The sequence below is a fragment of the Camelina sativa genome, chromosome 2 (genome assembly GCF_030686135.1).
Source record: "Camelina sativa cultivar CO46 ecotype springtype chromosome 2, ASM3068613v1".
NCBI classification, from domain to species: domain Eukaryota; kingdom Viridiplantae; phylum Streptophyta; class Magnoliopsida; order Brassicales; family Brassicaceae; genus Camelina; species Camelina sativa.
In genome coordinates, this window is record NC_141881.1 from 30,127,400 (window position 1) to 30,148,685 (window position 21,286).

The window sequence follows — 21,286 nt, forward strand, 5'->3', positions numbered from 1 at the left end:
TAGCCTGATAATCTTTGTAGAGCCTAACCAAATTCGCTCTAAGCTCATCTTTTTTCAACTTAGAAGTTGTTGGATCCACTTTCTCATAAGTCATTTCAATCATCTGCAGTTTCATTCTTGGATCAAAAACAGATACCCTGGCAAAATTATGTTGTAAGCTTTCCAGTACTTGGAGAACTTTTTCTGCATTTTCTGAGCCATCTTTTCAACACCTTCATCATCACAAGATGCAAATTTCCTCAACAATAGCTCAATTCTCCATACTTTTTTTGAAATAATAATTGGTAGTGGGATACTTTGATCGTGAAAAATGTATATTGATGACACTGAACGGTTTCAACAACTCACAAATTTTTTTGCCACAGTTCCATTCATTTTCTGACAGTAATATCTTGTAATACATGTTATACCATTGCAAGCTAACAAATACATTTATAATCTTTAAAGCTCTTGCAAGCATCTCATATGTAGAGTTCCAACAATGAGGAACATCAAGTGATAGACACAGAACAAGACCAACACCAAGCAAATCAATAGAAATGCAGAGAGAGAAACAAAAGATGGGTTTTCAAATCGAAATGAGGGAATAGAGAGAGACCTTTAAAAGTGGATTAAAAGACTTCTGATCTTGACGGTGGAGAGTCGGCCTGCGACTTTAAACCGACCCGACCCGACCCGAAAATTTCGGGTTTCGGTTCAACCAAATTTAGGGTTCGGTTTTATTCGGAAGGATTGAAAATCTAGTTCGGTACCCGACCCGAAACCCGAATTTTTTTTTTTTAATAAATACAAAGATTATACCGTAATTTAACCGGTTCAAACCAGATTTATACCGATTTCAATCGATTTTAAGATTTAAACCGGATAAACCCAAAACCAATTCTCATCCGACCCGAAACCTGATCCGACCCGAACCGATTTTTTGTTCGGTTATGTTCGGTGGATTTTTTGAAAACCCGAATACCCGAATAACCAAAAAAACCGACCCGACCCGTATACCCGAACTCGCAGGGCTAGTGGAGAGGATTCGGGGGGATCAAAGAGTAAATTATTGAGTCGTCGTGACGGTGGAGAGGATTCATCGTGAATCAAAATCGTGAAGGACTGAAGTGTTTAGGAAACCTAATCAAAACATCAATGTTTTACTTCGAAAATAGAAAAAAAAATAAAAAAATAAAAAAAAAATAAAAAAATAACAATCGGGCTACCCATTTCAAATTCGTTAAGACCAGTTTATAAACGGGCTTAAAAGTGAATACCCATCTAAATAAAATTGTTTTCTAAACAGGTTCAAGTCTAAAACTATTATACTGAGCCGGTTAAGACATGCAGGCTTAATCCCCAAATTAACATCACTAGTTGAGATAGACAATCTTTTTTGTTAGTTTATGAGCGGGAAAACGGCCAATTCCCCCATGAACTTAGTTGCTTTATCGTATTCCTACACAAAACTTTCAAGTGTGCTTAAAACTACATGAACTAATATATAATTTGAATTTACTACATAAACTATATAAATGTGGCCAAAACCTACAAATCAGAAGATGCCGTTAATTAAATCGTTAGTGTAGCTGACTGGGATGCCACGTTGGTGAACTAAACGACTGCGATTTACAAAACGACGTAGTTTCACTAAAATTAATTTGTTTGAATTAAAGACAACATAAAGAGTCGAACTGGTGACCTCTCAATACACTCACCCGACCCAATACCAAATGTGCTACAAAACTTCTCGTTTTAACTACACACATACTTATATATATAGGCGCTTTTCGATTCTTCTTCTTCTTCTCCGTGGACCATTGATAGAAGGAAACAAATCTGCAGAGACATAGAAATTAATAACCCAAGAACTGTCATTGATTCATCTTTTTCTTTTTTAATGTCTGCTCCGTCGTCATCTCATCTAAGATTTTTTGTAAAGTTGTATTTTTTTTTCTTTCTGTTTTTCAAATTTTATCTTTTGGTATCTTTAGGAAATATTTCCATCTGGGTTTATGTTATTGAAACACTTGGTGTTTGAATTCCTTATCGAGACCTGTAAAATTGGGCGTTTTCAAGTTTTCATATTACCTCAACTTGATTTAAGGGGGTTTTAGGTGTTTAATTTTTGCTAAATTATGTAAACTATTTGATTTGTTGAGCTTTGATGATGCTTACTTGCTTAGGAAACGAAACTGATTTTTCTTATAAATGGTTCGTCGAGAGTTCTGATTATTCGTCAATGACATGATTTTGTTTGTTCTCTCCTGCTATCAATTGTTGATGAGGAAGAAGAAAGACGAGTGTATAGATATAAATAAGTTTCGATTTACATCGAGAGTTCTTGTAGCAGTTTGGTATTTAGTCGAGTATGTATTCGTTGAGGTCAGCGGTTCGACTCATAAGGTTTTCATTTTGCAAACAAATTAATTTTAATGAAACTACGTCGTTTTGTATATCGCAGTCGTTTAGTACACCTACGTGGTATCCCAATCTAGCGGAGTCAATTCTGATGATGAAAATGGATAAGATGAAGACTATTAAAAGAAAAGCACATACTACAATTCCTCCTCTCCATGTATTATTGTTATTCTTCATCTTGTCTGAAACAACACACTAGTTTTTACCATTGTTTAATTATCCCTCATAGCTTGTTTGGTAGTTAAGTGCCCCATGTAATTTCTTAGATGACGAGTTCGAAACTACTCTTTGAACTTATTGGTTGCTTTTTTTTGTGTTTCTTTCCAACGTACGATCAATGTTGTCCTATTTTTTTAGTACTGAATGTTTTCCTATTATTATTAAAAAAAATCAATTAAATTTTATTTTTCTACTTTTTTCTCAACAACTATCCTTCTTTTTCTACTGTATATTTGTAGAAATATTACAAAACTAGTAAATTAGTATAACATACTATAGCTTTTTGTAATTTATCTTATTACAAAGAGTTTAAACTATTTCACAAAAATTTAAAGAGTTTAAATATGTATAAATAATATATCTTTACAAATAATCTCATTCCAAATATATTTACAATGCAATTTGAATAAGTTAAAAAACCAAATACAAGTAAAATTTTAAATTATTGTATTTAATATTTTATTTTATATATTTAATATTATTAATAATAAATTATTTGTGCCCCATATAAATTTTTGTTCTGGATCAGTCACTCTCACCCCATCTAAACGTATTGCACGGCGGCATCGTTCCGTTAGGGTTACGTGTTACGTCACCACTCTTACAAACAACTTCGGGGACACCAGGAGGTAATCTAGCGGAGTCAATTCTGATGATGAAAATGGATAATATGAAGACTATTAAGAGAAAAGCAACAATTCCTCCTCTCCATGTATTATTGTTATTCTTCATCTTGTCTGAAACAACACACTAGTTTTTATCAGAGAAACCAGTTTTTTATATGTTTTTTCTTGCTCTTTTTTTTTTACATATAAATATATATATTTTTTTCTTTTTGTTTTTGTTATTTCATTTTTCTAGTGTGTTATATAAGAAATGATAACTTTTGTTTTTCTTTTTTTGGCAGAAAAAAAGAAAGAAAATAAGTAATTTACTATTGATAGTTTTTTCTTTTTTGGTTATGTTTGTGCTATTCCTAAGGTTGTTAAACGGGAATGGTGATTTACGCCTCAAACATAGTTTGATGAGAAAGACCAATTTTTAGCTTACGTACTCGACTTAACAGCTCTTTTTTAAACATATATCAACGGCTGGTTTTGAACGCAAAGAGATTATGAACCAAAAATTTATCTCTTATAATTGATCAACGAGTATAAATAAATGATACTCACTTTTCCAAATAAATGTTTAATGTTTCCAAAATAAATATATATATATATAATAATAATAATAAGTTAATATTTTCAGACTATATAGTATTTTGGCTAAAATAATCGATTCTTTAAGAGTGTACGGAAAATTAGAAAATACAGTCGAATAGTATTTTTATGAATCAAAGTATTGGTTGCAAAGTAAAAAAAATCAAGCGCATCGAATCAATTTATAAACCCTAGTCGCGTTCTAGAGTTGAATCGTGTGTCTTGTGCTTTCGTGAAATATCTTGTCTTTACTCTCGATTTCCTCCCTATTATATCGAGGTAGCTCCCTTTTTATAAAAAAATATCTTTAACCCTAATTTTCATGGGATTTGTATTCGTATAACCGCCTCTTCAAGAGATATTTTCATTTCGAATATTGTCTTCACAAAATAAGATTATTTTCTAATATTTTCTTGATGAGATCAACTCGAATATTTTTTCTTGACAATGTTGTTTCCTTACAAGCATAGTTAGTACCAAGGTCCGGTTAAAGCCGTATTGGCACGATATTTGCCGTTACGATCTTTATCGGCATAATATTTTTTCGTTATGGTACATGTTGACTCAATATTTGCCGTAATTGTCGGTTTTAAAAAAAAACTTTTAGAAAATATATAATTTTCCATTATTTATAGAATATATTATAAATATAATATAATTTATCTATTTTAATATATATATATATAATTAAAATTATGCCCAACATATAGTTTGCATTAGGCCAGCATATCCAATATAAAAAATCACCCTGGGAAAAATAACCGAACCGGTTTGTCCGAACCGAACCGAACCGAGATTTGGACAAATTGGTTCGGTTAGTGTTTTTCTGTTCGGTTCAATCGGCATAATTCCTGTAGAGATTTCGGGTATGTCTTCGGGTCCGTTCGGTCGGGTAACCCAAACAGTTAACCGATAACCGAAAATTGTGGTTTATGGTATAAAAGTTTTTTTAACCCTAGTCTCATATTTTTTCGACAGCTGACACATTCTTCTTCACTCTCTAGATTTTTTCTCCAATTTTCATTTCATCTTCTTCTTTTCCGTTTTCCCCTTTGATTCTGTCTCAGTAAACTCCAAATTGTGAGTCGAAGTCTCTTACTTCGTTCAATCGTTGAGTTCCTTGTTTGAAGTCAGAACTCAGAATTCAAAAGTGTAAGTTCTTACTCCAAATCTTTTCTATCGGGTTTATTAGGACTTTTACTTATGTTTCTCTCTTTCTCTGTTGAAATTGATATGAGATTATGGTTAAATTAGGAGTTTCTATGCTGTTGAAATTAATTTAGGGTTCCAATTTATTTGAGATTTCGATTTGGTTTAGGACTTTTACTTATGTTTCTCCCTTTCTCGGTTTTACTTATGTTTCTCCCTTTTGATAAAACTAGAACTATGTATTGATTTATGTTTGATTTTGTTACTAACAGTCTCACATTTGTTCAAGTCTACAGATGGTTTCCTTTCACGACGACAATGATGATTTCATTGATGAAGTGGAAGAAGTGGAACAACCTGATGAAGCTGGAAAGAGGAAGAGGGGATCAACTGGAAAATCAAGTTGCGATGTGCCACCAAAGCCAAGGAAAAGACCTGCTCGTAGATCAGAAGTATGGACACATTTCGTTGAGGAATGTAGATTCTGAAGAACCAGTCAGCAATTGTCGGTACTGTGGGCAGGAGATTGGTTGTTGCAGCAAGAAAACCGGAACAACTCCCATGAAGAATCACCTGGAAAGATGTAAGTTGTACTTGGCTTGTAAATAGAGTGGGTCTCAGTCTGTTTTGGCTGGCGATAGTAGTGGTGTAGTCACGGCAATGAAGTATGATAAAGACTTGTTTAGAAGGTCAGTCAATGAGATGATTGTACTCAATGAGCTGCCGTTTTCTTTTGTGGAATCAAAGGGGTTTAGGAGATTTTGTTTGAATGTACTGCCAATGTACACAGTACATTGTAGGAAGACAGCAACCACCGACATTTTTGCAATGTACCTGCAAGAAAAAGATTGTATGAAGAAGATGTTTGCTTGTGATAAGAAGAGAGTATCTCTCACTACAGATATATGGACAGCTCCTACTACTTCATGGAGTTACATGGTGGTGACAGCCCACTGGATTAATACAAACTGGGTGTTGTAGAAGCGGATCATAAGCTTCAAACCTGTCACAAACCATAAGGGAGAAACCATTGCTGCACAGCTTATTCAGTATATAGAGGACTGGGGAATTGGGAGTGTTTTTACAGTGACAGTTGACAATGCCAAGGGTAATGATAAAGCATTAAGGTTGATGACAAATGCTTTGAGGCTAAAGGGACCTCAAACATTAGTTAGAGATGGTGCATATCTACACATGCGATGCTGTGCTCACATTCTTAACTTGATTGTGAGAGATGGTTTAGCTTCAGTGAATGAGAGTGTAGTTGCCATTAGGAACGCAGTTAAGTATGTGAGATCATCGACCCAAAGACTGGAATCATTTCAATCTCGAGTTATGTTTGGGAAGGCAACAAGAGGAAGTGTTACATTGGACTGTATTACAAGGTGGAATTCGACTTACCTTATGCTGACATCTGCCTTGAAGTTCAGAGATGCATATGACAAGTTGTTGGCAGAAGAAAAACTGTACAATGATTACTTCATTGAGATAGAAGAGGAGGGAGAGAAGGGAGAGAAAAGGATTGGGCCTCCAACTTCTGTTAGCTGGGATGAAATTCACAGGTTGGTGAAGTTTCTGAAATTGTTTTTCAATTGCACTTTGTCATTTTCAGCATCTAAGACAGTGACATCTTCACTTTGCTACAATGAGATAGTCATCATCGAGCAACATCTCATTTCATTAAGCTACCATAATGATCCGCTCCAACAGAAACAAGCAATGGCCATGAGGGCTAAGTTTGAAAAGTATTGGGATGGACTTATCAACATGAATCCATTAGTGATCATTGCAAGTGTCTTTGATCCAAGGAATAAGATGCAATTCGCATATGTTTGCTTCGACAAGCTCTACGGTAAAGACAATGAGGAGAGTAAGCATCTAAGATCCTCGATTAAGATTGTCATGAAGAATTTGTATGAAGAGTACGTTTCTAAGCAAAGCACCTCTTCTCATGGTGGATCGAAGAGTGATATGGGGGGTTCTGAACAAGCAAATGATGTGCTTTTTGATTTGTCAGATGATGATGGGTATGATAGAGACTGTCTATATTCAGAGATGGACAATGAAACTGCGAATGAGGAAGCTACTAGCGAGTTGGACATATACTTGATGGAGAAACGTGTGCCACGTTTGAAAAATGCCTTGGGAATGGATTATGATGTGCTATCATGGTGGAGGCGTAATAGTGTGAAGTTTCCTATATTGGCTGAGCTTGCTAGGGATGTGCTTGCCGTTCAAGTGTCTTCAGTTGCTTCTGAGTCAGCATTCAGTACAAGTGGGAGAATTTTAGACCCTTATAGAAGTTGCCTAACACCAAATATGATCGAAGCTTTGCTTTGTTTACAACAGTGGCTGAGAAACAATATGGATGCTGAAAAGGTTGCTAACTTAGCTCAAATGGTTGAAGAATTGGATTTCCATGACTCACTAGGTAATCATTTACAGTTTTGAATCTGTTTTTACATTATCTCATTCAGTTCATGTGGCTTCAAGCTTATGAATATTTGTTTTCTTGTGTAGCTTCTCCTTCTTTTGACCAACCACCGGCTGCTGTGTGAGTTGCGATCACACAATCTCAGTGGCTAGGAAACAATCTATGTATCCCTCTTCACTCTTTTTACTCTATGTTATGACCTGAACCTATTGTCTCTTTTTGATCTTGAAGTTTTTACTTGTTTGAACTTGAACTTTTTATGCTGTGGTATGAACTACTGAACTTATTTGTGGTTAAGACCAGCTCATGTATGGACATTTTGCATGATTTTTGCTAATTTATGTTGTTTATAACTTGTAATTCGGTTCAATTCGGAAGCAACAATCAATTATGTAAATAACTGGTAACCGACCCGAACCGAACCGTATATTAATTCGGTTATTTTCGGAACAATTAGAAAATTCAGTAAATAACCGATAATCGAAATAACCGACCCGAACCAAACCGAACTACCCGAATTCGCAGGGCTAATAAAAAATATAGTGAATATCACGACATTTTATCCTTTCTAATCATAGAGATCATCATATTTGTGATTACTAAATACGATAGTGATCTTATATGGTATGCATGTAGTTTTTAGAATTACTAAGTGAAGTAGATTTAATTGTTTCCCTAAATATACATGGTTTATAATAACTTACTATATAAAGTTGGGTTTTAAAAGTTAGCCACTAACAAGATTTTGACATGTGTCAAGTTTATATCAATCTGAGATTTTGTCATGTGTAAATGTTAATATTTAATAGAATGAATTTGATTACAACAAAAATAAAATATTTTGTTTTTAAATTACAGAATTTATAAAAAATATTTTTTTAAAAAAAAAATTAAAAAGAGATTATATATATATATATTTCATAAAATTCGAAATTATAATAATATTTACTTTATTTTTAATTTTAAGTTATTAATTCAACAAAAAAATAGACTAAGGGATTAAGGAAAATATACAATTAACTATTAATTCTAAATTTATAAATACTCACTATTATATAAAGATAGATCGTCTCATATTTAAATAATAATTTATTCAAAACACTGCTTTCAACTTTGTTTAATTGGTCCTACCAAAAAAAAACTTTGTTTAATTGGGTAATTTTTTTAATGGGAAGTTAATTTTTCCTTATTTTTTAAAACCAAGGTGGACAAGACTGAGAGTGGGAAGTTAATTTTTCCTTATTTTTTAAACCAAAATAATTTTCCCTTATTTTTTTCTTTATTTTTTTAATAGGTAGGTAATTTTTCCTTATTTTCAATGGACTGAGAGTGGACATGAGCTCACTAAGCAAGGTGGCGGTTGAGGCGTTAAAGTGATAGAGGCTACATCATGGTGTGTCAAAGACACTTCCATAAATACAGTGAGGAATTTAACATTAGTTACTATCAAAAGATTTTGTAACGTTAGAAAATTTTTTTTACTTTCATTGGTTGTCGGGGCAAGTCATTTTGAGATTGCAAAAAGACGTGAACATGTTCTCTCCACACAAGAGGAGGGCAGAGCCGAGGTTTTCTATATGGTTGAGAAGGTTGGACAAATGTTCTCCCTAAGAGAGGAAGGTGGAGGAGGTTGAACACATGGTTATCTCCCCAAGGGAGGAAGGCAGAGTCAAAGTTCTCTCCATGGTGGAAGAGGTTGGACACAAAGTTCCATAAAGGATGAGGGCGGAGCCGATGTTTTCTCCATTGTGGTCATACATTATTGTGATGATACATCATTGATTAGTATATTATGTAATATATTTTTATTCAAAATATTTATTAATTCAACAATTTTAGTAATTAAAAAACTATTCAGAAAGTAAAAAAAATTGGCTTAATGTGTTTATATAGACATTTTCTAGGTGGTGATAAAGAATATATTTGTAACATAAAGTATATTTAGCTGTAAAAAATATACTTTTAGTAGTAACATACAAAAAAAAATTGTAAAATGGATATAAATCAGTATATTATTACAAAAATAAAATTTATAAATAACGTATAACAAATTTTAATATATTTTTGTTAAATTTAATTTAATTTATAAAATTTTAAACCCGCACATCGGGCGGATCCTCATCTAATATAGAATTGACTAAAGTATCTGCTAAACAAGCCAATAATAATTAAACTTTGTAATCATTAATTATAACAAGATAAATGAATACTAGTAGAGGTATAAAATATTACCAAAAATTATTGTTCTCTGGATTTATATTATTATGAAATGGTAAGCTTATAACTTATTAATTTAAATCTGATGTAAAAGAAAATAATTTAAATTACCAGCCATGCTACATACATATTGCTACTTGTATTAACTTCGGAAAATATTATATATAAGAACTCATTGTGTTGAATTGAAAAGGAAAAAAAAAAATCAAATTGCAAAACTGTAAAGAAGTGACTTTGTTAGTAGAATTAATAGATACTAGGATATATCCCATGCTTAAAGCACGGATCAATATTTTTTAAGAAAATATAAAATAATAATAAAAATTATTGTTTTCCTTTTAAAAAAAATATTTTGTTTGAAATAATATTTATTTTTAATTATTATATAAATCTATTAGTCTATTTGAATACTAATTATTTTAAAAGATTATAGTATTTTATTTTTGACGTATTATTACAGTTTATATTGTTTATTTGTTATATTTGCATCATTATTTTGTGAAATATAAAATAGTAATTTTAATATTATAATTGTGTACAAATAAAAATTATTAATTTATCATCTATATAAATTTAGTTTTACTAACCTGCCAATGTGGAAATTAAAACACACATTTTCATACATTGAATAATATCTTCTTTAAAAAAAATTCAAATCACAACATATGCAGAAAAAAATATGCATTTTATTAATTATAAGTATTATATGAAAATTCCAAACAATTTATAAATAAAATAAAATAAACATGATAGGAGAATTATAATTTGAAATCTTAACAAAAATTTTGAATTTAATTATTAAAAATAATTGTATTGTATACTTGGATATCAAATCTTACTTTTTAAAATTCTGATTGGTTTATATATATATTTTTTTTTAAATAGTAATTTTGTCCATAATTTATTAGAGAGAGAAAATATTTTTTTAAAGATTTTTTAATATTTGATATGTGAGTTTTTTTTTTAATTTTTAATTAATTCTATTTATTTAAATTAGTTAATTAAGTTTAATTAGCTTTTTCTAATGGCATTTGAACGTAATTTTTTACACATTTTAAGGTTAGTTTCATATTTGTACTTCTCAATTAATATAGTAGGATACTTGGAGATATCCCTTGTTATATAGCACAGATCAACATTTTTTCCAAAAATTATAATATAATAATAAAATTATTGTTATATTTCTTTTATAAATATATTTTGTTTGAGAGAGTACTTATTTTTAATATTGCAATTGTTTGCTAAGACTATATATATTTTTTGAATAATAATATATATATATTGCTAATTTGTTTGTTACAGTTTTATATTGTTTGTGTTTGTTGTATTTGCATCATATATATTGGAGAGATATCAATTCCAAAAAAGAAAAAAAAAATCTTTCATATAGAATCTTATTCCTCTATTATTACAAAAAAACTTTTTTTTTCGAATTGATTCACATAACGAATCCACATTATATAAGCTTTAATTGCGTGGACAAATCCACATTCCACATTTTGATTCTTTTCATGAATAGAGATAATAACGAATCATACCATTTCTCTTTATAAACTGATCACTCAAAATGAATTTGTTGCAATTGTTAAAAGAAAAACCAAAACATGGCTAGCCGGAGAGAAGTACGGTGCCGGTGCGGCAGACGGATGTTGGTTCAACCAGACGTCCGTGCCATCCAATGCCCAACCTGCCACAACGTCACGCAGGTCTACTCGCTGGTGGACGTAGCACGCGGTGCGCAACGCATAATTAATGGGTTTCAACAGCTACTTAGACCACATCAACCACCGCAACATCAGCATCATCCACAACAAATGATGGCTCAACCGCCACCACCGCCGCGGCTGCTCGAGCCTCTTCCCTCGCCGTTTGGGAAGAAGAGAGCAGTTTTATGCGGCGTGAACTATAAGGGAAAAAGCTACAGCTTGGAAGGTTGCATCAGTGATGCTAAATCCATGAGATGTTTCTTGGTTCAAAAAATGGGTTTCCCTATTGACTCTATTCTCATGCTCACAGGTTGGTTTTCAATTTTCCCCCACCATATTCTCTCTTAACTTTTTTATGTTTCTTGATTGCTTCCTGATGATGATGATCGACTGTTGTGTTATTTTGTTTGCAGAAGATGAAACCAGCCCGCAGAGAATACCAACGAAGAGAAACATTAGGAAGGCAATGAGATGGTTAGTTGAAGGGAACAGAGCGAGGGACTCACTTGTGTTTCATTTCTCTGGTCATGGATCTCAGCAGAAGGACTACAATGGAGACGAGATTGACGGTCAAGATGAAACCTTGGCCCCTTTAGACCATGAAACTGAAGGAAAAATCATCGATGACGAGATTAACCGGATACTCGTGAGGCCGCTCGTCCATGGAGCTAAGCTTCACGCTGTCATTGACGCTTGTAACAGCGGGACTGTCCTTGATTTACCCTTCATTTGCAGGATGGAGAGGTAAAAACTTATTAAATCATTAATTCTGCTCGATCAGTTCCAACTTGACTGAATCTGAAAAATAATCTTCTGGTGTGTGCGTACGTGTTTTTGTGAGAAATCAGGAATGGTTCTTATGAGTGGGAAGATCATAGATCAGTCAGAGCTTACAAAGGAACAGATGGTGGAGCAGCTTTCTGTTTCAGTGCTTGTGACGATGATGAAACCAGTGGTTACACTCCTGTATGTTTTAAAATCCTCCATTATCCTGGTCATCATCATCATGCAACTAACTAATCACACATACCTCTCTGCATCTTAACTAAAGGATCTTTTTTGGCGCTGTTTCAGGTGTTCACGGGGAAAAACACAGGAGCCATGACTTATAGCTTTATAAAGGCGGTGAAGACAGCTGGACCGTCACCCACGTATGGCCACCTGCTTAACCTTATGTGTTCTGCAATACGAGAGGCCCAGTCTCGCCTCGCCTTGAACGAGGACTCTGATGCATCCGCGGTATGTTATATATATATTAAAAACTTGTATTGTCTGAAACTTGCAATATTCTTAATTCCCGAGTTGCTTGCAGGAGCCACTGCTTACATCATCTGAGGAATTTGACGTGTACGCTACAAAGTTTATACTTTGAATTAATGCTGTCCAAATACACACTGCCTTATTCTGCAAATAGCTGGGAAACGTTAACCACATAAACACCTACTTTTTCTATGTGCCTTGTATCATCTAGTGGTGATGTCTGTAACAAAACTGTTAAGTCTCTCTCTCTTTCATTCCAGCAATAAAGGCTATAAAAATTTATGCGTATGAACTCAGCATGAGGTTTCCTTAAACAGTATTAAGGCCACTTAGAAATTGAATATGAAACGAAAATTGTGTGGAGAAAACTGTAATTAAAAGAGTTATACTTATATTCAATACCATAAGGTCTACAGTCTGGTGGTTTAAGGAGGAATGGATCACAACATGATATACAACAGAAGGGGTTACCTTATTATATTAGATGAGGCTATTCGAAGTGTTTTTGTTGTCTCATGATTTTTGAGGCGGCAGTACTGCATCATGAAGCATTGGTGAACTTTTGGAGGATCAGAAGCTGAGCTTCTTCCACAAGATTTTTCACTACGTCTCCAGCCGGTAAAATCTCCTTGATAAGTCCTACGCTTTGGCCTGCATACATGGCCATACTCTCTAAGTCGCCTGTTGTGGTCATGTTCGGTACTGTTCCTGAAAATCTTCTTATCTCCTTCTCCTGTAGTGAAGTGAAACGAAACTCACCCACCATACTCAATAAATGCAATAAAGACCATATTTGGAGGATAAAGAAAGTAAAGCAAAAGAACTTACAACGCCATGTATGGTGGAACGTCCAATAATAGGTTGGTTAACTTCATTCTCATCAGCCGGAAGAGATCTCCAGTCATCAAAGAAAGGTGTCTCCAGAACACGTTGCGGCGCACCAGGCCACCTCGCTCTTCCAAATATATCTGTGTACTCAGTTTTTTCATATTCAGTCAACATCCTTTTGTATATTGGGTGTGCATAGCTCTCATGAGTCGCCACGAATCTAAAGAAAAAACGAAGATTCTAACTCAGCCCAAAAAACTAATCATCAAACTTGAGAACAAACATGTAGAAAATTTAAAAAGAGCAAGTAGAGAACACAACCTTGTGCCTAGACAGACCCCTTGAGCACCAAGTGACAAGGCTGCAACATAACCGCGTGCATCCACAATTCCTCCAGCAGCAATAACAGGGATATCTCTTTCCCCAACTAAATCCACCACTCTTGGCAACAATGAAAAGAGACCATCCTGTTTTTTTTTTTTTTTTTTTTTTGTTGGGGATGAAATATCAAAACTTCAAACTATATGAAACAAGAATTAAAGATTAGTTCTTACCTTTCCAATTACATGCCCACCTGCTTCATACCCTTGGACAATAATGGCGTCTACTCCTACATCAACAGCCTTTCTAGCTTCTTCGACATTCCCCACCTTTAAATAGATATCAAGAAACCAAACTCTCTAATATAAAAAAAGACTGCAAAGTTAGTGAGAAATTAGTACCTGAGGAACAACTTTGACACAGGCAAGGTGAGCAAGATCAACAAGCTCCAGTGAACAATCACCCCAGTAAAGCTGCAACACAGCAACCTTCTCTTCTAAGATTGCCTTAATGTTCAAATCATGAGGAAACGCAAGAACAACACCGATCCCAAATGGTTTGTCTGTTAATGTCTTTGTCTTCCTTATAAGCTCCCTCAAGTAATCAGGACACTCCTGATAGATTGATTGATTGATTGAGAGAGTTTCACATAAATCAGAAGAAACCAAAAAAAAAAACTAAAAAAAACTAAAACTTGCAAAAAAAATTTACCCAATCAGGACATCTGAGAAGACCAATCCCTCCGGCATTAGCGACGGCTGCTACAAGCTCTGGTCCGGATATATCTGGTCCTAATGGCGCCTGAACTATTCCATAATCAAACCCTAGAATCCCTTTCAAACCCACCATGATTTCACTTTCCTCTGCTAAATTGGATTGATTTGTCAGATCACACTGTTCTTCTTCTTCTTCTTAGAAGACCGTTAAGAAGAAGCTAGAGACCAACTGCTTTTATTGGGCTTCTAATTGAAACTAATGGGCTGATATACTAAAGGCCCATTATGCTGCTCGGATAGCTGACGTCACACTGGGATTTTACTTCTAGATATCAATTATAATATTACAAACCATTCCTAATAATCTGTCTAACCTTTGATTTTTAATGTTTTAAAAAAACCTCATTTGAAATCCCAAATAAAACAAAAAATATAGGGAAGCTTCCAAGTAAAATCCAATGGACTTCTTTTAGGTGTTAAGAAGTCCACTTAGCAAAATATGTACGTAAGTGGTTGGTCCTAATGACTAATGACCTAACCAACATGAAAAAAAAATTGGTCGGTCGGTCCACGGCATTATAAGCTCATAGTTCGTCACAAGATTGTAACTAATCCCATTGATATATTATATATCCACTTGTTGATTGTTTATATCAATCGTTAATAATATTTGGGTTTTGTTTTTAATTCGCGAAATAAGATTGTTTGGTTTGTATATATGTGATCTTTAGTTTGAAAATAAATTGGTCATATGTGTAGAGTGGAATACTATTCTTCTGATGTCTTAAATCTTAATACATCGTTATCACTTTTCTAAGTCTAGGAATTAAGAAAACAAATACAGTATCGTAAGTTTGGCATACGTCCGCTTCAATATGTACACAGAGATAATAATTATTTACGAGCTATGACTATCATTATCATGTTTTCTATACGACGAGTCGAGTCGAGTGATATAAAAGACAAAAAGATGTTCACCTTTTTCTTTTGAAAATGTTCATATATGATTCGCGGTTGAAATTACTACGATTTAATTAATGCTCTGTCATTTTCACTATTGAGCATGCTATTTCCGTACGAACACATAAATAATTGCTTTCACCAGTGGACATTAAAAAACTGGTGCCACCAAAAAAAAAAAAAAACCCCCGCTCCATAGATAAAACATCCATTTCAATACCTTAAACAGATTATACTTGTTGAGAATACACCTTTTATAAACTAATTTATAAACACGGATTGATATGTTCGACTTCCATTAACAAATAACAATAATTAATCTTGTTTTCCAATGGATCCAAATTTTTTTTTTCCATATTACCTAGAAAATAACAAATGAGAAAGACGATAAATAGGACGAACCAAAGTGGGTCGGCACACAAAATCTTCCCAAAAGGCCAAAATCCATTCCTCAAAGTCAAAACACAAAAAGTTAGGAGTTGGAGGGGAATGAGCATTTTTAAAACTTTTTAGTCGGCGAACTTTGTTGACTAATTTTCCCATATATACGGCAATTATTATAATCGTCCCTATGTGCATGCATGGGTCTCAAAAAAGAAAAAAAAAATCTCAAATCCTCGTGTGCTTATGTGTATAACACATTATTGATGTACTTGGCAATCATCAAACACACATCCAATAGTTATTACTTAGCAAGTAGGCTATAGCCAACCATGATGCAATCGGCTCTAGTTATTTTCCAATTTTTATGAACTCTAACCTTTTTTTACGTTTGTCTTTGAGATATCTCCGTTTATTATCACAATGTATAGTAATTGCAATAAACGAGAATGTAGGTTAATAATAGAATAGGTCGCGTATATAATTGAGACGGCCTAGTGAGAGAGATGATATCTCTTAAAATCGTCACTACCAAAAAATAATTGGGACAAACATAGGAAAATAGTACACGTTTGTGTTAAGAAGACATGATGTGTCACGACGCTAAAGGATAATCGTGGATGAGATATGACAAAGACTAAATACGCGAAGCGCGTGGCTTTCACCGCCGTTTTGTCGCTTTCCTTGCCGACTACGCAAATATCCCATCCGCACGTGAGACTCCCTTGCCTTCTCTTTTACTCTTTTTTTTCTTTTTGGGGTATTAAATTTTTCTCCTATTTGATTTGATTGATTAGATATTTCTTTATGGGTTCTTATATCTACTTACAGTCTTTGTCGTAAATATGAATTCATTAATTTCGCGTTAAATATCATTTTAGTATAGTAATCTTGTGACTGAGAAAACTATATATCTGTATAATACTCGTGACACTTTAAGGATTAGTACTATATCAGTTCAGGTTATATACATTTATCTTATTATCCAGTGACATAAACCGAAAAAGTTTGAGATGATGGGTAAAAGGAAGTAAGGAACTGTACGTATAAGTATATAAGTATATAAATGGTTATATACATTTATCTTATTATCCTCGTGAATTTGGAACGTCGACCACATTTTCAAAGATATTATTTTCAGCTCTAGTTTTTATATTAATCATGAACGATTGAACGTACTTGTTTTTCATTCGACATACACATAAGTTGGCCTCGGACGCAAAACATTGTGTTTCAAATGCTAAAAAGTCAAACAACACGATATAGTAAGTATATAAATGGTTTTTTTTTTTTCTGCGTCCAACGCCAATGTGCAATGTATTTGCGTTCAAAAGAAACAAGAACCAAACCCATATGGTGACCTAAGAAGAACAGACCAAAGAGTGGTTATATGATCCTATAGCAAAAGTAACCGATGCGTTCATCCAAATATATGTACACGACAAAGTATAATTGCATAACTCTTGTATCTTTTATGCTATTCATTTTTCACATAACTGGAGTAGAAAAATCTCACGTGTGGAAAATACATTTGTAGACTAGAGGAAGAGCTAAGTGGATGACTACGAATCCTAGCTATGATGACTATGGAGTACTTCTGACACGTACGTGACGTAACTTTCTTTTTAGTTTTAATAAATAGTACTTGAATATGGGCCTCATCCTCGTTTTTTTTTTCCTTTTCTTGGATGCACATATTATTTTGAGCTCCTCTATTACGTTTTTTAAAAGAAAGTAAAATACTCTTTATGTCAAAAAGATTGTAATACAAAATAAACGTGTGGAATACATACTTTCTATATCCCACCACCCACTGAAATAAATATTCTTTAAAATTTCTAACAATATAATTAATAAAAACCAGTATAATCCAAATTTAGAACTTTTTGAAAAACCAAATTATAGAATTTCTTTTCAAAATAAAGTTAAAAGGAAAGAGTCCATGGACCCTAGAGATGTAAAAGGCAATAATGGACTGTAATAAGGGCGTGGTTCGTACGCTTCGTATCTTTGCTTAGCTACACGGCTGAAACTACTCAAGTGCACCCGTATATTTCTATAGATACAGCCTACAACTTTACAGTATATAACTGTATGTACCTATATACACTGTGCGTAGGTATAAATACGTATAAATAATGGTCCCTACGTAGAGCCAAGGGACCTCCCCCAAGTAAAGTTGATTTAGCACACACACACACGGTATCATCAGGTCACTTGCACCTTTCATAAAATCAGTGGCCGCCCCTAAGAATACAAAGGAACCTTCCCTAAATAATCCTAAGATCTTAATGACAATCTTAAAATACAGAATCAAATGTTTCGAGTAATGGACTTTTCTTCTACTAATGGTCAAACAATTACTGTTCAATGTATTTGCGTATAGAGCATGTCCAATACCATGCCTCATGAAGAAAGAGTTAAGAAGTGATATTTAATTTTTGACAAATTTTCAGGCATCGTTAAAGACTTGAAGGTAATACTATAAATTTAAAAACCCAAATTGTTGGCAAGTTATATTTGTTTTATGTTAAGTATCAATAGAAAAAAAGATTTTGGTTTGTTTGTTTTTAAAATCCATCTAAACCTTGAAACTGGTTTTTGATAATATACGTGTTGAATGTATCTTGGTATTGAAAACCAGATCAACAAGTTACAAACCAATGTCTTTTAAAAACCATGTTGACCTAATACCTACATTTTAATACTCATATTAGCTGTATTTTATAATTAATTTCTAGCATTAAACTTTTTGGAGTTGGTTTTTTTGCATTTAAACTTTACTCGGTTTGTATTTATAGTCTTTTAAAGTTAATAGTTATGACATACTTATGAGTTATGTTATGACCGCTCGAATACAAACGAAAAAAGCATATGTAAAAAGGAAAAAAAAAACATTATACATGCACACAAAAAATATTATCTTCATAAATCCCTTTTTTAGATTTTTTTTTTTTGCATTTGTTGTAAAAATGCGCATGGAAAAATCTGTCTCTCCCCATGGCATAAGATTATCTTACACTAAAAAACCTTATTAATTAACTTGTTTGTTTGATAACGAATTTATCGGCTAAGCATCACTTAAATTTATTACACGTTATAATAAGTAGAGAGACTAAACCACGTCACACTATTAGAAAACTTACAGGCTGTCAAACACCATTCTCTACCCATTCATATCTCTCCACGTGTCACTCCTTTGACATTGACACCTTAGCCACTACAGCTGTCACATTCATCTCCCGGTTTCAAAAATGAAAATAAAAATCGTCTCTGGTATAAATAGTAGCACTCTGTATCATCATCACTTATAAACCTCAAACAAAAACCTCTGATATCTCTCTGTGCAATTTCATATCTACCCTTCTCAATGGCTTCTAATTACAGTTTTGCCATCTTACTCACTCTTCTCTTCGCCACAACAGGCTTTTCCGCCGCCGCGTTGGTCAAAGAGCAGCCGCTTGTACTCAAATACCACAACGGAGCTCTCTTGAAAGGTAACATCACAGTCAATCTCGTTTGGTACGGGAAATTCACACCGATCCAACGGTCCGTGATCGTCGACTTCATCCGCTCGCTCAACTCCAAAGACGCCTCCTCCTCCTCCTCCGCCGCAGTTCCTTCCGTCTCATCGTGGTGAAAGACGTTACCGTCGAAGGGTTCTGTATGAACCGATGCGGGACTCACGGATCATCCGGCTCGAAACCGCGTCGCGCGGCTAACGGCGCTGCTTACGTCTGGGTCGGGAACTCAGAGACGCAGTGCCCTGGATATTGCGCTTGGCCGTTTCACCAGCCTATTTACGGACCACAAACGCCGCCGTTGGTCGCTCCTAACGGTGACGTTGGAGTTGACGGAATGATTATAAACCTCGCCACGCTTCTTGCTAACACCGTCACGAATCCGTTTAACAACGGGTATTTCCAAGGCCCACCAACTGCACCGCTTGAAGCTGTCTCCGCTTGTCCTGGGATATTCGGGTCGGGTTCTTACCCGGGTTATGCGGGTCGGGTACTCGTTGACAAAACCACCGGGTCTAGTTACAACGCACGTGGACTCGCCGGTAGGAAATATCTATTGCCGGCGATGTGGGATCCGCAGAGTTCGACGTGCAAGACTCTTGTTTGATCCAAGGGATGTGAGTATGACACGTGGCATATTTCGATTGCGATGACGAGATCTTAGATGGCAAGATGCACGGCGCGTGTGTATAAAAAAAACTTTCGGGTTTGGATCTCGGGTTTGGATTGTGGATAGGGCTCTCACTCTCTCTTTTCTTTTGTCGTTTTGTTGTGACGTGTAAAAAAATTGTGCTTCGGAAATGTGGAAAATATATGCATATAAAAATAAGGAAAAAAAAATCATTTTGTTTCTCTACTTTATTAAAATTTAAGGCACTCGGTTTTGCTTGATGATCAAATCTAATCATTTTATTTAAAGGATTCTGACCTTTTTTACATGAGTGGGTACTGGGTGGGTAGAGATGCCTAGATGTAGTGTATATAATAATGTTAGTATTTGATGCTATTTAATTGTGTAATAAAGTGGATAGCAATACAAAGGAAGATGGGGAGGAGTATTTAAAAGTAGACAGCTCTCAGTGATGTTGGGGTCTAGGAGACCAAATTTATTGCTTAATACATACTCGTTTCGTATTATCACAAGTTTTTTGATATTCTTAATGCATAGTAATACGTTCTCTGTAAGGTAGATGTAGTAAGTTAAGAAATAAAGTACTACTATAATAATCAATCAAAATTTTTGAAAACAATTATTTGGAAAACATCGGAGTCTTTTAAAGAAGAAAACACCTCAAACCATCATATTACAATTTGAAAGGTGAAACGAGCGTAGAATATCTAATTTATTGGGTGAAAAAAGGTGATCCAATGGCTAAATAGTTATTCAAAAAATATCTGAAAATGGTTAGTGGGGTTGGTGAAGTTCTTCTCCATTGCCTCCGTTCTTTATGCTAAAAGGAAACTTTGAAACATTTAAGTATAGCAAATGCTCGTCTAGTAGATTCTGGATATATAGTCCATTCAATCTTTGCATTTATATATGAATTCTTGTTCCAGTAGTTTCACATACAATGATTTCGACCATGACATTTTAACTTGCCATTTGTATCAATAATCTATATTAACAAACCTGATTTAGTTGTAGTGGATCCGGACTTTCGGCTATATCAGGAGTTAAACAAAAAGAATAGCCAAGCTAGTGAGGATAATGCTAAACTAAAGGCACTTTAATAGTATAGGATTACGACATAATAGATTTTTATAACAAGCTTGGCTTGTGTGTAACAGTATTCAGTACTCTATTAACTATTGGGAAATTTATCAACGCGTTCACTTTTTTTTTAAGGGTGTCGTCGTGTATATATGAAATTCTCAAATTCCTATGGAAATATATAGTTTATTTTTTTCTCACTATTAGAAAAACACAGTTAAACTTTTTTTTTTTTTGTCATCTGAAATTTTATTATTAGTT

At 34.1% G+C, this 21,286-nt stretch overlaps 4 protein-coding genes across 4 annotated transcripts; 3 read left to right on the forward strand and 1 right to left on the reverse strand.

The window, feature by feature from the left end:
- The first annotated feature begins 5,266 nt into the window (after positions 1-5,266).
- Positions 5,267-7,741, forward strand: LOC147949341 (zinc finger BED domain-containing protein RICESLEEPER 2-like). Its single transcript, XM_087470789.1, has 6 exons — positions 5,267-5,422; positions 5,580-5,659; positions 5,771-5,909; positions 5,952-7,401; positions 7,491-7,524; positions 7,636-7,741. The coding sequence occupies exons 1-6, from the start codon at positions 5,267-5,269 to the stop codon at positions 7,739-7,741; spliced, it is 1,965 nt and encodes a 654-aa protein (XP_087326915.1).
- Positions 7,742-10,984: 3,243 nt separating this feature from the next.
- Positions 10,985-12,875, forward strand: LOC104742288 (metacaspase-3). Its single transcript, XM_010463284.3, has 5 exons — positions 10,985-11,637; positions 11,741-12,071; positions 12,176-12,293; positions 12,402-12,566; positions 12,640-12,875. The coding sequence occupies exons 1-5, from the start codon at positions 11,226-11,228 to the stop codon at positions 12,697-12,699; spliced, it is 1,086 nt and encodes a 361-aa protein (XP_010461586.1). The 5' UTR covers positions 10,985-11,225; the 3' UTR covers positions 12,700-12,875.
- An 83-nt stretch (positions 12,876-12,958) lies between these two features.
- On the reverse strand, positions 12,959-14,814 carry LOC104757390 (uncharacterized). Its single transcript, XM_087474092.1, has 6 exons — positions 14,448-14,814; positions 14,138-14,350; positions 13,970-14,065; positions 13,737-13,882; positions 13,416-13,635; positions 12,959-13,320 (listed from the first exon to the last, which is right to left on the reverse strand). Exons 1-6 carry the CDS (start codon positions 14,583-14,585, stop codon positions 13,129-13,131), a joined length of 1,005 nt encoding a protein of 334 aa, XP_087330218.1. The 5' UTR covers positions 14,586-14,814; the 3' UTR covers positions 12,959-13,128.
- Positions 14,815-19,089: 4,275 nt separating this feature from the next.
- Positions 19,090-20,203, forward strand: LOC104742299 (protein EXORDIUM-like 2). Its single transcript, XM_010463292.3, is given in 2 exon segments — positions 19,090-19,428; positions 19,431-20,203. Coding segments are annotated over 2 exon segments (756 nt in total). The 5' UTR covers positions 19,090-19,163; the 3' UTR covers positions 19,922-20,203.
- Positions 20,204-21,286: the final 1,083 nt, after the last annotated feature.

Coding starts and splice junctions, on each gene's coding strand:
- LOC147949341 (XM_087470789.1), top strand. CDS start 5,267: ATGGTTTCCTTTCACGACGACAATGATGATTTCATTGATGAAGTGGAA. Junction 5,423..5,579: donor GACCTGCTCGTAGATCAGAA/GTATGGACACAT, acceptor GCTTGTAAATAG/AGTGGGTCTCAGTCTGTTTT. Junction 5,910..5,951: donor CTACTTCATGGAGTTACATG/GTGGTGACAGCC, acceptor TGGGTGTTGTAG/AAGCGGATCATAAGCTTCAA.
- LOC104742288 (XM_010463284.3), top strand. CDS start 11,226: ATGGCTAGCCGGAGAGAAGTACGGTGCCGGTGCGGCAGACGGATGTTG. Junction 11,638..11,740: donor CTCTATTCTCATGCTCACAG/GTTGGTTTTCAA, acceptor TTTTGTTTGCAG/AAGATGAAACCAGCCCGCAG. Junction 12,294..12,401: donor AAACCAGTGGTTACACTCCT/GTATGTTTTAAA, acceptor GCGCTGTTTCAG/GTGTTCACGGGGAAAAACAC.
- LOC104757390 (XM_087474092.1), bottom strand. CDS start 14,585: ATGGTGGGTTTGAAAGGGATTCTAGGGTTTGATTATGGAATAGTTCAG. Junction 14,351..14,447: donor TTCTCAGATGTCCTGATTGG/GTAAATTTTTTT, acceptor TCAATCTATCAG/GAGTGTCCTGATTACTTGAG. Junction 13,636..13,736: donor GGGGTCTGTCTAGGCACAAG/GTTGTGTTCTCT, acceptor TTTTTTCTTTAG/ATTCGTGGCGACTCATGAGA.